Source organism: Macrobrachium nipponense, chromosome 20 (genome assembly GCF_015104395.2).
Source record: "Macrobrachium nipponense isolate FS-2020 chromosome 20, ASM1510439v2, whole genome shotgun sequence".
Lineage (NCBI taxonomy): Eukaryota > Metazoa > Arthropoda > Malacostraca > Decapoda > Palaemonidae > Macrobrachium > Macrobrachium nipponense.
Genome location: NC_061089.1, coordinates 38,533,833 through 38,548,569, shown reverse-complemented (window position 1 = coordinate 38,548,569; position 14,737 = coordinate 38,533,833). Strand labels below are relative to the sequence as shown.

Here is a 14,737-nt window from a genome sequence, read left to right as displayed (position 1 = left end):
TCTACTAACACTTGATTCATAGTGCAACTGCGAGGTTTTCCTCCTGTGACACCTTTCAAACCTTTTACAGTCAATTTTCATTTCAGCACTGAATGACCTCATGAGTCCCAGTGCTTGGCCTTTGGACCTTTGGCCTAATCCTATATTCAACTCAATTCAACTAACGAACTTAAGCATGAAGTCCTTCAAAAATCCATACATTTCCAACATCTACTCTCAAGATCACACTTTATACCTGGGCAGCTGGCACAGTGTGCCTCTGTATCCCATTAATAAAGTAATCATCCCTACAGAACCTGATGTCCTAAGCCTTAATTCCAGTGGATGGTGCCCTAGTAAAAATAAATGTACAGTAATGTGAAAGCAGCAAACAGCCAAAACCATGAAACACCAATGAGCACCTATATATAATGGCAGCAAGAAGAATTCTGACAAGAGCTAAAATATTCAAAACACTTGGTGGGGAACAGGTGTACCCGACACTCATTTGGATCAGCCATTCAGTCATCTTCTTTGTTTGAATGCCGATTCGCCTATTTGCGCAGAGATATAAGCTATCTTTTAACAACAGGTAAGATTCATCCTAAATACTATTCTACTTACTACTTGAACTAGCTAGTACTGCTGTTTGTACAACTAATATCTGTCAAGTCTGAAAGTGTTCAGACAGTGAGAAAGTTCAGGTTACATATATGTCCACTTTTTCTACTGAAAATTCATGAGTTTTGTAAAAACATGATACCAGTTTTTTTTTGTTTTTTTTGAGGCATGAAAAATTATTGGCATTGCCTTGGGTCTTCTTATCTGCACAATCAAAGGCAGCACTGTGAAATTAAGTCTTGGTTTAAAGTTAATTTCAATATGATCTGACTGGTTGGGCAGGGGGGGGGGGGTGGGGGGGGTGGGGGGGGGGGGAGTTCATTCATTTCACTGCCACTTTTTCTCTGGAAAAATATAAGTTTTTTGTTTATTACAAATGTACTACTTTGTTATATGAACCGAAACAAAATTTTCTTGATTAAAACTTCATTATGCACTATAATATGATGCAGGCTAACTACAATGCTGGATGCCTAAGCTAACTTTGGTGGATTTGAGAACAAACAGAATTTTAAAATTAACTCTTGAAACAGATATCAATTACATATAGAGGACTTAAATGTCCATGCCAAATGAATCCATATCACTTATATGAATACGTCCTTTTATCTGTGTAAACAACAGTTTGAGGTAAATCAAGCTGACAATAAATGTGAAAGCACCAAAAAGACTGTCAGAAAGGCTGAGGTCAAAAGAAAATCCATAGTTATCTTGCAATAAGGGAACAGACTGGGTGATTCTATCTTTTAATAACTTGGCAGACATATGAAAGGGTCCAGATGCCACATGCTTTGTACCATAAGGAATTTAATCAAGTGTGTTAGAAAGCTGAAGTGCTCAAGAAACTATTAATCATGGATTGTTAGTAAAATAAATTTAAGATTTCACATAGCTGAAGGAAAGTAAACACTGGAACCTTCTTCAGTTTGATAAATACTAGAAATAAGATGGATACTTCACTGTTTCAACAAAGTTATACAGATTATGATAAATTAAAGTAAAAATCATTAGTAAACAAGTAGTAGGTTATTTCAAGGAAAACTTGATGAAAGCAATTTGCTGTGCTGTAATTTAAATCATTAGGATAACACTTCTATAAGTGTTCTAGTTTTATTTACTCTATAAGTTGAATGCTGACTCCATAGTAATTTCTTGAAGATCTCCAAAATCACATTGATATGATTTTAAAATATAGTCTGCTAAAAAGTCAAACCATAAAATGAATAAACTCTTAAAGGACTACCATGAAACTACATTTATACTTTATTTAAGAAGTAAAATCTTTTCAAAAACTTTGATTACAGCTGAAAATGATGAGCCATACTACATATTTACAATTATAACAAAATTTTTAAAAAATATGCTCAACTATAACTTGTAAATTACATTAGCTACAATCAAGCATAAAACTAATGGCGAACAACAAATTTTAAGTAAACATGTCATTTACTATGTCCAATTCTCATACAAATTTATAGCATCAGCTTGTTTTTGTTGGAATTGTAATTCATTAGTATCACAAATATTGTTCCATTTATTCTGCAATTTATTCTGAAGTAACAACTTCAAGTACACTGTCCAATTTCTGACTAGTAATTCATATTAAATTTTTAGTACAGATATATTTGTCTATGGCAGACTTTGCCCTTCCTTTGAATTCCAGCAAGAGAAATGGTTCAACTTATACTCTGAAGTATCTGAACCTCTATCTTTGGGAAAGGATAGATTTCCAAACATGCTATATCATATTAAGTGAGCCTGTTGTCACTTAACAGGGTTTGGTACTGCATTTAATTGCCTGCAAATATGGAAAATTACTAACAATCCTATAAATCAAAGACTAATGATGAAAAATTAAAGAATTACTTTATAAATTACAGGGAAGAGGTAATGGTAAACTTTCCACCTTCATATGTTAAAACTGCTAATTTAACCATTATATATAAACATATTGCAAAGGAGAGTTCCCTCTATACAGATAACCATCACAGTACAGTTGACCGCCATTTTCCACATTCTCAAGATTCGCACACTCTGTTATTCGTGGGCTTCTCTGTGGATTATATCTAACTTATTTGCAAGAAATTTGCCTATTTGTGGTATTTTTCACAGAGAAATATATTCACTAATTACTGTATTTTCATATCAATTTCATGACTCAATGTACTTTTTTGTGATAAAACTATTAAAATATTCAGGTATAAGCAAGAGGGTTTTTCTTGTGTTTGAAGTATCAAAATAGGCAGTTCTAAGCATTTCCAGAGGGGTTTTAAGTATTTGCGGATTTTACCTACTCGCATCCCCAACGAATACGGGGGGATCCATTGTACGTATATGTGTATATGTACATAGTACAATCATATGAAATGTACTTTTCAATATTTCTTAAAATTACTCACCTATGTGGACGGTTCCAGCACTCTTGGGTTACACATGCAAATAAATAGGAGTGTTCTGTGATATAATCCACCTTCTAAGGGTGCATAAATCTGACCACTAATGACTGTTTCGACCACATCGCTTACATATTGGAATTTCACTGCCACTCACGCACCAGTCCTAAAATAAGAGATACAGAGAATTTAAAGTTATTCTTACCTGTAGTATTTTTTCACAAGTAAACAATTTATATTCTTTCCCATTAAAAATCTAAAAGCAAAAAAATGACACATTTTCTAAGACAATTTGTATTTTTCATAGCTACAAACCTGAGGTCTTAACAATTGGATAATTTCTAGCACCTAGCTGGATCCAGTTAAATCCTGAAGTTCCTTACATAGAATTTAGCTTGCGAACACAAGGTCATTAACTAAAGACAGTAGGGGGGAAGTTCTGACCATTCATCAGTCTGCACTCCACTTTGCCTTTTGGCCCAGGTACCAGAATGAGGGGTGGCTGAGATGGGCCATAAATATAAAGAACTTCAGGTTTTTTATGTTAAGAAAAATACATAATACTTTAAAATTTGCTATTTGTTCCTGCACAAATACAAAACTTCATTCTTTACATAGGAGACTTACCCATTGGGGGGGTGTGGGGGTGGGGAGTCTGACCAAACTGTTTTCTTTGACTACAATGCTCCACCTGGTCAGGCAGTAAACAAGGATTACTGCTGTGATGTGTTGTGGCATTTGCAGGATGCTATTCATCAGAAAAGGCCAGAACTGCATGCATCTGGTGTGTGGCAATTGCACCAAGTCAACGCACCTGCCTATTCTGCACAACTTGTGGAGCAAAATTTGGCCAAGCACAACATCCCCCATGTCTGACAGCCACTGTATTCCCCACATCTCATTCTTGGAAAGTTTCCTCTTTCCAAAAATCAAATCCCATTTACAGGGAAGATTCCAAGACTTCGAGGAGGTCCAAATGAATATGACGAGGCAGCTGCTGATTATCCCAGAAAACAAGTGACATAAATGCTTCCATTAATGGAAACAGCGCTGGATAGTGTCTGGTTTCTGAATAGGACTACATACTGCTTTGAAGGAAATTGAATGCTACAATGGTGTGTGCCGAAGTTTTCTTTTTTAGAGCACCAATCCTGATACTTTATGACCATACCTCATATGTCAAAATCTATCTAGCTTTTGTCAAAGTTACACAGAATTGCAAAGTTTCAAAGGAATAAGGGATTCCGATTGTCCATCTTCCAAAATAAGAACTAATATTGAACAAATAAAGGAGGATTTTGTTACAGGAGCAGTCCCTGGAGGAGATACAACCTCTGTTACTCTGGTGATGTGGTATTTACTGAATTGAGAGGCTGGAATTTAGAGGGAACCAAAAGAAAGGTTAGGTACAGGTTGAATAAAGCATACAGTAGAGATTACATGTTTGAAATTCACTGTTAAAATAAAAATCAAAGCATTGGATTGGATGAGGAAGCTGCAGCAAGATAAGGTACATCAGAGGCTGGAAATTCCAAGACTTGCAGAGTATGAGCAAACAATGAGACGGGAAGAATCAATCAGACATGGAGGAAGTACGTATTGTACTGTCAATGGATTAACAGATAATACAACTAACAAGAGAGTATACCATATGTGATGTGTGGTAGCATCACACTTACATGAGCACTACTATTCAAATTCCTGATAATCTGTTTTTTTTTTTTTTTGTCATTTTCTTGTTACACTGGTACATACAAAGTACTCATTAATCTATACAAACATGCAATACTTTTGATTTTCTTATATTTGATTATAGTTACCTACTTGATCAAGAAAATATAGAGTCGGTAGGCTATGCTGCTGTGAAGAAGTTGTTTCTCATATTTTATGTTGTATTCAACATAAATTACTATATGTAATAAGAAAATAGGAATAAGTCTTATTTCTCTAGATTCTAAAAAGTTTATAAAGCTAGTATAATTTTCAGAGGCTAGCCAAAGCCATGTCAGGATCTTCAGGTAGCCTAGATAGTCTAGGCAACCCCAGTTATTATTCCTTCTCAAATTTCTCATTCAGGTAGCTCTGGGCTGTCCAGGTCTTCTCGTGCTCACAGGAGCCCATCTAATGCTATTCGGCACAGTGCTGTTATCCCAGGGGTTGTAAGGACTGTCTAAGCCTTCTTTCTTTCTCATTTTAGCTTGTTTACATATGGAAACTTCTGTTAATTTCCCTTATCATATCATTTCTTACTCTTTCTAAAGCTTTATTCTCAAATCAGCTAAAACTTTTATACAGTAGTTACACAGCAATACCATGACTCATGTCAGTACAGCATAGCATATTTCACTAAACTCATATTCAATTTACATCTTCTTGATTTCCAAATCTATTCAGTCAGCCCCTTGTCTGACTGTGTATTGGGTATTAAGTGTTCCTAAATATGCATTTTAAAGATTTAGCCTCAATAAACCTTTCTCCATCTAATCCTATTTAAACCAATGGTGTATACTGTCCTGATTAGTAGTACTTCTTTTTTATAGATTTATTATGAGTTCTATCTCTAGAGACATATAATGCACTCAATAAAGCAAGTTTTATAAATCTTATGGTGTTTTGCTGATTAATCTGTCTCACTGGCATAAATATTCTAAGAGTCAACTGTCTATCGTTACTCCAATCTAAATGTTCTCTTCCATCTCTTACTACTCTTTCAATCATAAAACTAGGATACTAATTTTGAGTGTCTTCTAATAACCATAAAACTAAATATATAGGAAAAAATAATAGAAATGACCCTTTTGCATCTGTCGGCAATTTTACTACTCGCCATAAGGAGTGGTTGAATTCTGTTTCTGTTACAGACAGCCAGGGCCTACAATCTTCTGAACAAGTTCTTTTTGTTAATTATTAAAACTGAGTGAGCTGTCTCTCGTCGCATGCTTTTGTAAAATATATATCAAATGAGTGATCTTCACATCTTCATTGGTTACAGTTGTACAACGATGTTGAGCCTACTGGTTCTTTAAATGACAGTTTCATAATGAGGACAAAGTTTACTTCAATGATGATTGTAGATGTGCTTACTTGGAGAAACAGTTGGTCTGAACCAGGAATCATTGATGACCCACATGATCACACAAATACACACGGATAACAATAATACGCAACTGTATTATACAGTGGTAACTTCTCATACATGAACCCTTTGAGACGCTAGGCCAAGAGCACATTAGGACAACTTGCTGTCAACCCTTTCCACAGCATATTTCCCAACTACAGGTGATGGAATGCAGTCAAAAACCTTCAGAGAGGGAAGGTGCTCACTAGTGGAGCTTCTTGTGAGAGGGCTCCCAAGAACACCTCCTCCTCTTCTTCTTGTGGGACAATGAAGAGGCAAACAAAGAAGGAAGAGAAGGATGAAGATATATAAATGCCTGGATTTTTTCACCTTACTGTCCACAGGTGTCACCTTCCTCAGCTAAATCTAGAGACAGAGACAAGGCAGGCCGAGGCACCACTTGAGTATAGCCTGTACTCAATACAATAAGGGTTCTCTCATCTGCAAGATGTCTGCTACAAGAGGCTTGACCGAGTCAAGTTCCTTAGCCGGATAATGGCAGCAGCAAGAGCAGGGACCCCTTAGCCTTGGCTAAGTGTTCCTGTAAAGCAGCAACAGATGTGTCATCCAGAATACTGAGAACAGCCTCATCTTCTGCTGTTATACTCCAACAATGAAGGCATGCCAAGAACGGCTTACAGATGAGGGGCAAGCGTGGAACTTTAGTTTTAGTTATTAGTTACAATCATATAAAAAACGATCAGAATTATTCTACACATTTGTATTGCATTAGACTATAAGTTTAATAGTACTATTTACAGTATTTCTTTAATGACACATACTGGTCCAGTATGAAAACCTTTCACTAGATCTCTCATGCATTCAGCATAAAATATTTTATCCAACGTAACCTCACAGGATAATGCTATTCACTCGCTTTTCTGATTCCATAACCAAAAATCTATTTTTCACACATTGGTACTCCATAACTGTTACAGCTATGTAAGGAAACTATAAACATAATAAATTTCCATCAATAATGAGAGCCAAAAACATAAAAATGCCAAGATACTCAATTTAGGAAAAATAGTCTATACTCCATGCTCTTGATGAGACAAAGGTGTATTGCCTTTATTATTTAAATGCACAAGTTTTAAAACAATATTTAATGAGCATTTATATCTAATTTGAGACATTTTATTTATGTAATTGATATATTCTATGATTTCTTTATTAGAACTGTCATTTTTCTTTAGTGCAAAGCCTCAATTGTTTATTATTATGATTATGACTCCTTTTCTCAAGTATAGCAATGGTTCTTCCCATCCACGCTAATTGGTGTAACACATGAGGTCACTGCAAAGCTTCATATGTTCAGTGCTCTATTAAGTATTCTAAAGTAACTTATTTTCAATTACTAAATAGGCTAATACTGTTCATTCTTTTGTGTTAACAGCATCTATGTGCATATGTGGTGGGTCTTACTGCATAATATTTCCAGAGGTTTGTGTCCAGATCTGTTGTGCAGTTAAAAAAAAAAAAATTCTTAATTCTTTAGAGACAAAGAATTCACTGTCATAGCTAAAGCAAATTATGCAGTTTTGAACAACACCAAGATTTCTAAATACTGAAACATGGTTTTATTTGGGTGTCTTTAAACTGATTCTGATATTGGGTACCATGTCTTTGCTTTGATTCTACGATATTCTAATTCAAAATGCTTATTTACTCAATTACACTGCCCTGTGTCTGAAAATAACTGGGCCATGTTATGGTTGGAGGGAGCAGACATACAAGAGTCTGGTTCAGACTCAGCAACACACTGAGTTAGGTTAGGAAGGTTACGTTGCCGTTTAGGCCTATTCCTGTTGTTCACATTCTTCATTTTTCTCCAATCAATAATAAACCAGTTGCTCTTTTGTCGTTAGACTGTATTTTTAGGGTGATAGTATACTTAAACTTAGGTATTTCTGGAAAAAACGAATAGGTAGTACTAGGTACATCTAAAATTACTAATCAGGATCACTAAGAAAAACTTAACATTCTGACTTTAATATACCTAAATATACCTAGCTAGGTAGCTAACAGCAACTAGCCTAGGTAGTAGTAGTAGGTAGTAGCTACCTAGGTATTCATAAGAATCATAGGTATTTCACCAGTCTGTGAAATCTGGTGTTAGGTAAATGGTAAGTACTAGCAACCCATTACCTAATTAGCCCAAACTTTTTTACTTTTTGCCTTTTTCCTTTTTTTTTTTTTTTACTGCCAAAGAAAAGCTTATTGCACCCTATGTTAGTTACCTAGCTAGGCTTGGAAAGGACTGCTTGGGTTACTACCTAGTGTCTAGCTAGGTCTACTACCTAGCTACTACTGATGTGACAATTTATGCTGACCTCAGCAGTTACTGCGGAAAATGTTCTCACAAAGAAAAGCCCAATGAGGATTTACTACCTAGGTACCTAGTATCAGACCCAATGACTGAATTGGGTGATCTTATTACTTATACTGGAGTTCCCCCCTACCCTATTGTACTGACAGATAGTTTTTGATCGCCTGCTGGTGTCGTGAAGTTACTTGTTCATCGACGGTAACCCAAAAGGACCATTTGTGGTTGGAGGCCATGGTGTTCCTCCAACCTCCTCGAGGCCTAAAGGCAAAGTGCTACCTTAAGGTTTGAAGCTCTGCACCAGAACCATGAAGTTTCCATTCATTCTCGACTGAACTCACTGTTGTTGGTAAATTTCGGCTTTCTCCATATGCAGACGATACATCAATAAATTCCGCCGCATGGGAACTTAAAACAGAGGATATAAGGCGCGTTCTGATTGGCTACGAGAAGGTAAACAACTGCAAACTTCAGCCTTATTGATATCGATTTTGAAAGACGTTCAGTGCGCATGAACGAAAGATGTGAAACATTAATGTTTTCATATTATTATTGCGTATACATTCACATCGTATATTATACTCATATGGAAAAATCATGTAGGTACATCTTCCGTCAAAAGACTAAAATAACGTCAACAACCTTAAGTTTAATTCAGATTATATGTCTTTTGTCCACAGATTTGAGCACAGTTAGAGTGAGTAGTTGAGTTACAATGTGTGAAGAGTGTGAAAAGCTCGCCATTTTGAAAAGAGATGGTATGCCTCCTACTTTCTAGGATTTAAAATTGACATGGCAATAGTATTAGCGGCAATTTGCTTCACCTCCCAAATCAGTTTGGCAAAACTTTACGATTTTTTTTTTATTGGATTATTGGATTATTAAGAAAAGTGCGAATATGTGACTCGAAAAATATTAACTTTACCAGAACATAAATCAGCCTTAGAAAAGTCAGTCTATAGAAGTATAATTGCAAACTGCAATAAATGACTCCCTAAAATTCACAGACAATGGTTAATGTGCAATATGATTGCCACTTGGACCAAGTGCATCTCACAACCCAGAACCTAAAATGGATAGATGGTGTTAGTGACGCACTAAAATGGTTTATATGAGTTACCTGGCTTGCAAAACTTGAAAATGCAAATCGAAAACTGGAAATTTAAGGTGGGTGGAACCTCCGAATCCAAAGCAATGTTCTGGCGTCTACCACGTGCACTATCGATGTATTACCATCTATTTCATTAACAAACGTGAACGAAAAATATGTAAAATGTGCAAATGATACAGTTCTACTGTTATAGATAATACCCGAGGTTATCATGTCTACAATTAAAAAGACTAAATGATGTTTTTACATCTTTTATTCTCAAATTATTCGACGGAAAGGATATAATAGATGCCAGCCCATAAGATTCCCGTAGATTCTCTCTCTCTCTCTCTCTCTCTCTCTCTCTCTCTCTCTCTCTCTCTCTCTCTCTCTCTCTCTCTCTCTCTAGGCCTTATCACATCATTCCTTTTGACTTCCGATGTTGAGGCAACAGACAGTAAGCTGGGTGACCTCACCTAATGCCCTTTGAAATGGAAACGATAGATAATATAACTACTTATTTTCGTTATATATTATTTTGATACTACCATAAACACAAGCAAATATACTAAACACATCGAAATTATCATCATAACAAAGGACAAATGGAGGATTTTTCAGATGGTGTCCTTTATCCTTTATCGTCAAAATGGGAATTATGATTCTGCATAACTGACACCCCAGAAAGGAACCACTCTCTTATGACAACCCTAATCAAGTGACCTTTCAGAGGAGCGTTGGGAATAAAAGGGTTGGGTGATATCTCCTGTCTGTTCAGACATTTGCTTTGACGACGCACGCATAATATGGACCTCCATCGAATGTTTCACTTTTTCTACCTCCCTGTCAGTCCTTGGGACAGACTGTCTTGCTGTCTCGTACTTTGCCAAGTCTCCACTTTCGAAGCGTTTCTGTCATTTAGCCTTGTACTATGCGTTTCTGATTGTGTAGGTATCGGTGAGCATATTGACCTTGGCATCGATGTGGCCGTTGCTGACGTCACACCAGGTTACTGTGATAACCAGTTAATGAAACCTTGTTTATCTGGCTATCCAACATGGTGGGAAGATCCTCTTAAAAAATCTGAGAGTGACGCAGCTATTTATTCATCTTGAAATCAAATGTAATTTCGCAGCCTGAAAGCAACACAAGGATGGATTAAACAGCAGATGAATAGTAGATAGTTGGCCGACTCTTTGGAGAGGTCAAACATCCCACTGCCTAGAATGACAGAGACTGATTTACGTGAACGAAAAAAATATGCCATTGAGAGATTGATGCGCCCACACTCTTATAGAACCAGCTAGATGGTCAAGTTTTCAAAGAATGGAATTTTTAAAAAATATTATCAAAATGAACTGCAGATAAAATCAATAAAAAAGAAATAAGCTAAAAGTAATACCCAGTGATATAGAATAAGATATAGGAAAATAGCCTCTTGAAACAACGGAGCATTTATTATTCATTTAGCAGCATTGAAGAGAACTAGAGACCCTGTTACTGGACGGCGACATCGACAAAGGAAGGATACTCATAATTTCTAAAATAAATAGAATGCACCAACGAAAGATCCGCCTACACTGAGGAGAGTGTTAGAAGCTTCCTGTTGAAAATGTGTATGAAGGAGCGGCAAGAACATCCTCTAACAGTGATCTAAAAGACGGAACTCCTTGGATGCTGCTGATAACCAAACAGGGAAATAATATTCGGACAATGGTAACGAAAGATTTGAAGCACGCGCCATTTACCTCATCTCAGTAGTTTATGAATGTCAAGTATGAATTCCAATGCACATCACGAAACGGATGCATTGTCCGAGATCAGCTGATCAATAAAGTAAGATAGGGTGTAAAAGATGACTTGATCAACAGTCATGCCATCAAATGTCCTCAAAAAGTCGCAAGATACTGTAGGATGAAAGTTCCCAATGTCACGAAGTAGAGGTGGAAGACCCAAAAAATGTCAAAATTGTGAAACTAGAGGTTTTAATACCTACGGCACTAACTTGTGATAATGATTCATTTTATGAAGATACTCAAGGCTTCTAATAAAAAAAAACGGGCCAAAAATGTTATATTTCCAACAATAAACATGACAATGTTTTTCATGAAACGTGGGTTGAAATTTCGAAATATTGATATCTCTCAAAGCTGATAGTTTTCAGGTTTATCAAAAGTCATTGGAGGCATCGGACGACACATAAATTCCCATCCCAACCAAAGAAGTAAATGAGCAGAATCTTTCAGGAAGCTGCGAGACTCAAAGGTGAAAATGACTCCCGTGGCTAACATTGAGAGGGAGAGTATTTCCTCCTCTTGTAACACCTGCCAGGATACCAGCCTTACACTCACTGAATCACTACCTCCAGCAAGTGTTTCCTAACCTCAATCTCCGGACTTTGGAATTCGTATCTTGCTTTGGTTTTCCCAGATGCATATGGAGTGAGCATTCCGTTTCCAAGAAGGGAATCTCACTTTCTTCGAGTACTTTACCACTCTCTTTCCCATATCCTTTTTTTTTCACGGGATTTTTCTTTCGCGTCTGTGAGGAAAAAGAATCAACAGATTTGTCAACAAATCGTAAGCGTAGAGCAAGGCCATGGGCGTAGAGCCAGGTGTAGTATACATCGAGGCTACCAAAATGTATGCCAAGCCAGATACCTCTGGCAATGTTCTCTCTTTTACTTTATTTCTTATAATCGGTAGATACAAACCAACGTTAACTATCTGTTTCAGTCATTTTTTTCTTGGGGGCAACGTCTCTTGAGTTATAATCGACTTCAAGTCCCTTTTTTCCTAACAAACGAAAATTTGTAAAAAAAAAAAAAAAAAAAAAAAAAAAAAAAAAAAAAAAAAAAAAAAAAAAAAAAAAAAAAAAAAAAAAAAAAAAAAAAAAAAAAAAATCACGAAAAGAGAGAACTTCAGTTTCATACATAGCATTTCGTCTGGTTTCCTTGACCCTGTATCAAGCGAATGCACTGGCTGGTTTTAGCTGAAGCCAGCTTTATACTGGCTCGGGTCCCTGCCTTTGGGCGGCCCTCGAGTGTGGTAAGATAGTGGGTGTAAGGGGGCCAGTTTAAAGTTCTTTCTTTGTTTTATTTTTTGTTGTTCAGATTATAATAAAATATTCTAATTTCATGATACTCTTAAGCTAAGCCGTAAGTCACTAGCCACAAGGCTGGAAGTTATACAAGAAACTTCAAGAACTTCTACTTACAAAAAGAAAAATGATAAATTACTAGTAATTCATGAGTGTTCTGGTGTCAGATAACTTAGAATATATAATTATGAAATAACAAATAATTTTTTATTTCGGCTGCATAATGTCGCTCCAAATCCTTCGTCTCCACACAAGGGCTGAGCTTAGACAGCACCAAGAGTTCTCAAGCGCAACCGATTACAAAATAACTTGTGGGTTTTCACGAAAAGACGCCGCAAACAGGCCGGACTTCTTGAACTGAGCTGAATGAGTGATGCGAGTGAAAGAAGTAGTAACAGTTGAAGGTGTAGTAAGACGAAGACAGGAATAGGAGCCTCGGCTGGCGATAATCCAGCGAGAACAGCGCGCAACGTCGCGTTTGATTATTCGTCCTCTTGTCACAATTTACGGGCACCGGCCAACCGGGGGACGTCGAGGAAGCGAGTGTGGGTGAAAATAGCCAGATCGAGAGGAAAATAGCAGGTGCACTTGGCGTGAATCGGTGTATCATAAATTGAGCCTTTATTCTTGTCCTCCTGCATTCAAAAATAGTTTCTGATTTTTTGCCTGTGCAAAAAGCTCTGTTTAATTTATGGCTAGACACTCTCTCTCTCTCTCTCTCTGCTTAACGATCTTTCCTTCTCTGTCACATAACTCAGTTCTTTAATCCTCTAATTCCCCAGGCTTATGGACGCTGTCAATCTGAGCTCTCTACGAGGGTCTCAGCTAGCATGTCATCAACCACACTTATCTTTGCTACCTAATATAGTGATCAATCATCCTTATATGTAAAATGCCAATACGTGTATACAGTTTTGTATGTACTCTCGAGTATGTATACGTGCATTAAAAATGTATACGTATAATATATATATATATATATATATATATATATATATTATATATATTAATATATATATATGTATATATATATATATATAATAAATTTCTGTATATATATATATATATATATATATATATATATACACTACATACATACATATATATATATTATATAATATATATATATATATATAGTATATATATAATTTATCCAGTTTTTAGTTTTTTACCTTTTTGTGTGTCAGACTATTGTTTCTATTATCCTTATTTTCAGCCTTTAAGTATCGTGTTTAATACTGATTTCTATATGGTATACTAAATGAAGACTAAGAGCTTGAAGTACAACCCTTCCAGTCTGATTTCTTTGTCTTTTCCTTCTTTAAAAGTTCAAGCTTTTTCAAAATTCAACTGTTTATATATAATAATAAATTAAATATGTATATAATATTTCAATATTGCCAGTTTATTCAAGAGGTTTGTTATCAAGCATTGAGTTCATGAACAGAACACTTTAAATTTATTTCCATAAAGGCGAACAGAAACTGGGCTGTTTCAGGCAGTTGTTTTCTCCTCTCGACCAACTCAACTTCCAAGGCAACACAAAAACTTTAATGTTAATGACGATTGTCCACCATGGATGTGTACGATAGATACTCAAGACAATTTATCGTCGCTTACTCGGGGAGTGACTACAAACTACTTTGTTGTTGTTGGAGGGGTAGGAATAGGAAAGCCTCAAAAGGTCAGAAAAAGGTATTTCGCGTGGAGTTAAAGATATAGGAATTTTAGGATAGTATATCTATGATTTGTTTATTAGAATGAAAATGTAAAAAATAGATAATGTTCACATTAAACATTATAGACAAATGATTTCTAATAAAATATATATTTATCTTAATTTTAGTTGGTGAAACAAGGACCTATTTGATTGTAGATTTTAGCACGTTTGAATGTTTATAAGTATGCATGAGGCGAAAATCTTGCAAGCGTCTTGAGTAAGCTGGAGGTAGGATCACGCCTTGTTATTACCTGAATTGGCTTTTGCAGGCCTAGCAGTCTGCTTCATTCAGGTTCCTTCTCGCCGTAAATCTGTATTCAGTTCTTTATTTCACCGTTTCATGCCTGACGTTGCTGAAGATTCTTTGTCGATGGCTTAACCCTTCATACTT

At 36.1% G+C, this 14,737-nt stretch overlaps 2 protein-coding genes across 2 annotated transcripts in view; one reads left to right on the top strand and one right to left on the bottom strand.

The window, feature by feature from the left end:
• LOC135225003 (programmed cell death protein 2-like) overlaps window positions 1-14,737 on the top strand; it is a 160,530-nt gene that overhangs the window by 125,683 nt on the left and 20,110 nt on the right. The window lies entirely within an intron of this gene.
• Window positions 1-14,737, bottom strand: part of LOC135195472 (uncharacterized) — a 61,242-nt gene that overhangs the window by 46,444 nt on the left and 61 nt on the right. Inside the window, exons 1-3 of the mRNA XM_064221696.1 lie at window positions 14,736-14,737; window positions 3,199-3,249; window positions 3,000-3,070 (exon numbers count right to left, since the gene is read on the bottom strand). The exon at window positions 14,736-14,737 is cut by the window's right edge and continues 61 nt beyond it. Of these exons, the coding sequence (XP_064077766.1) occupies window positions 3,000-3,070; window positions 3,199-3,249; window positions 14,736-14,737 (124 nt within the window). The remainder of the gene's footprint in view (window positions 1-2,999; window positions 3,071-3,198; window positions 3,250-14,735) is intronic.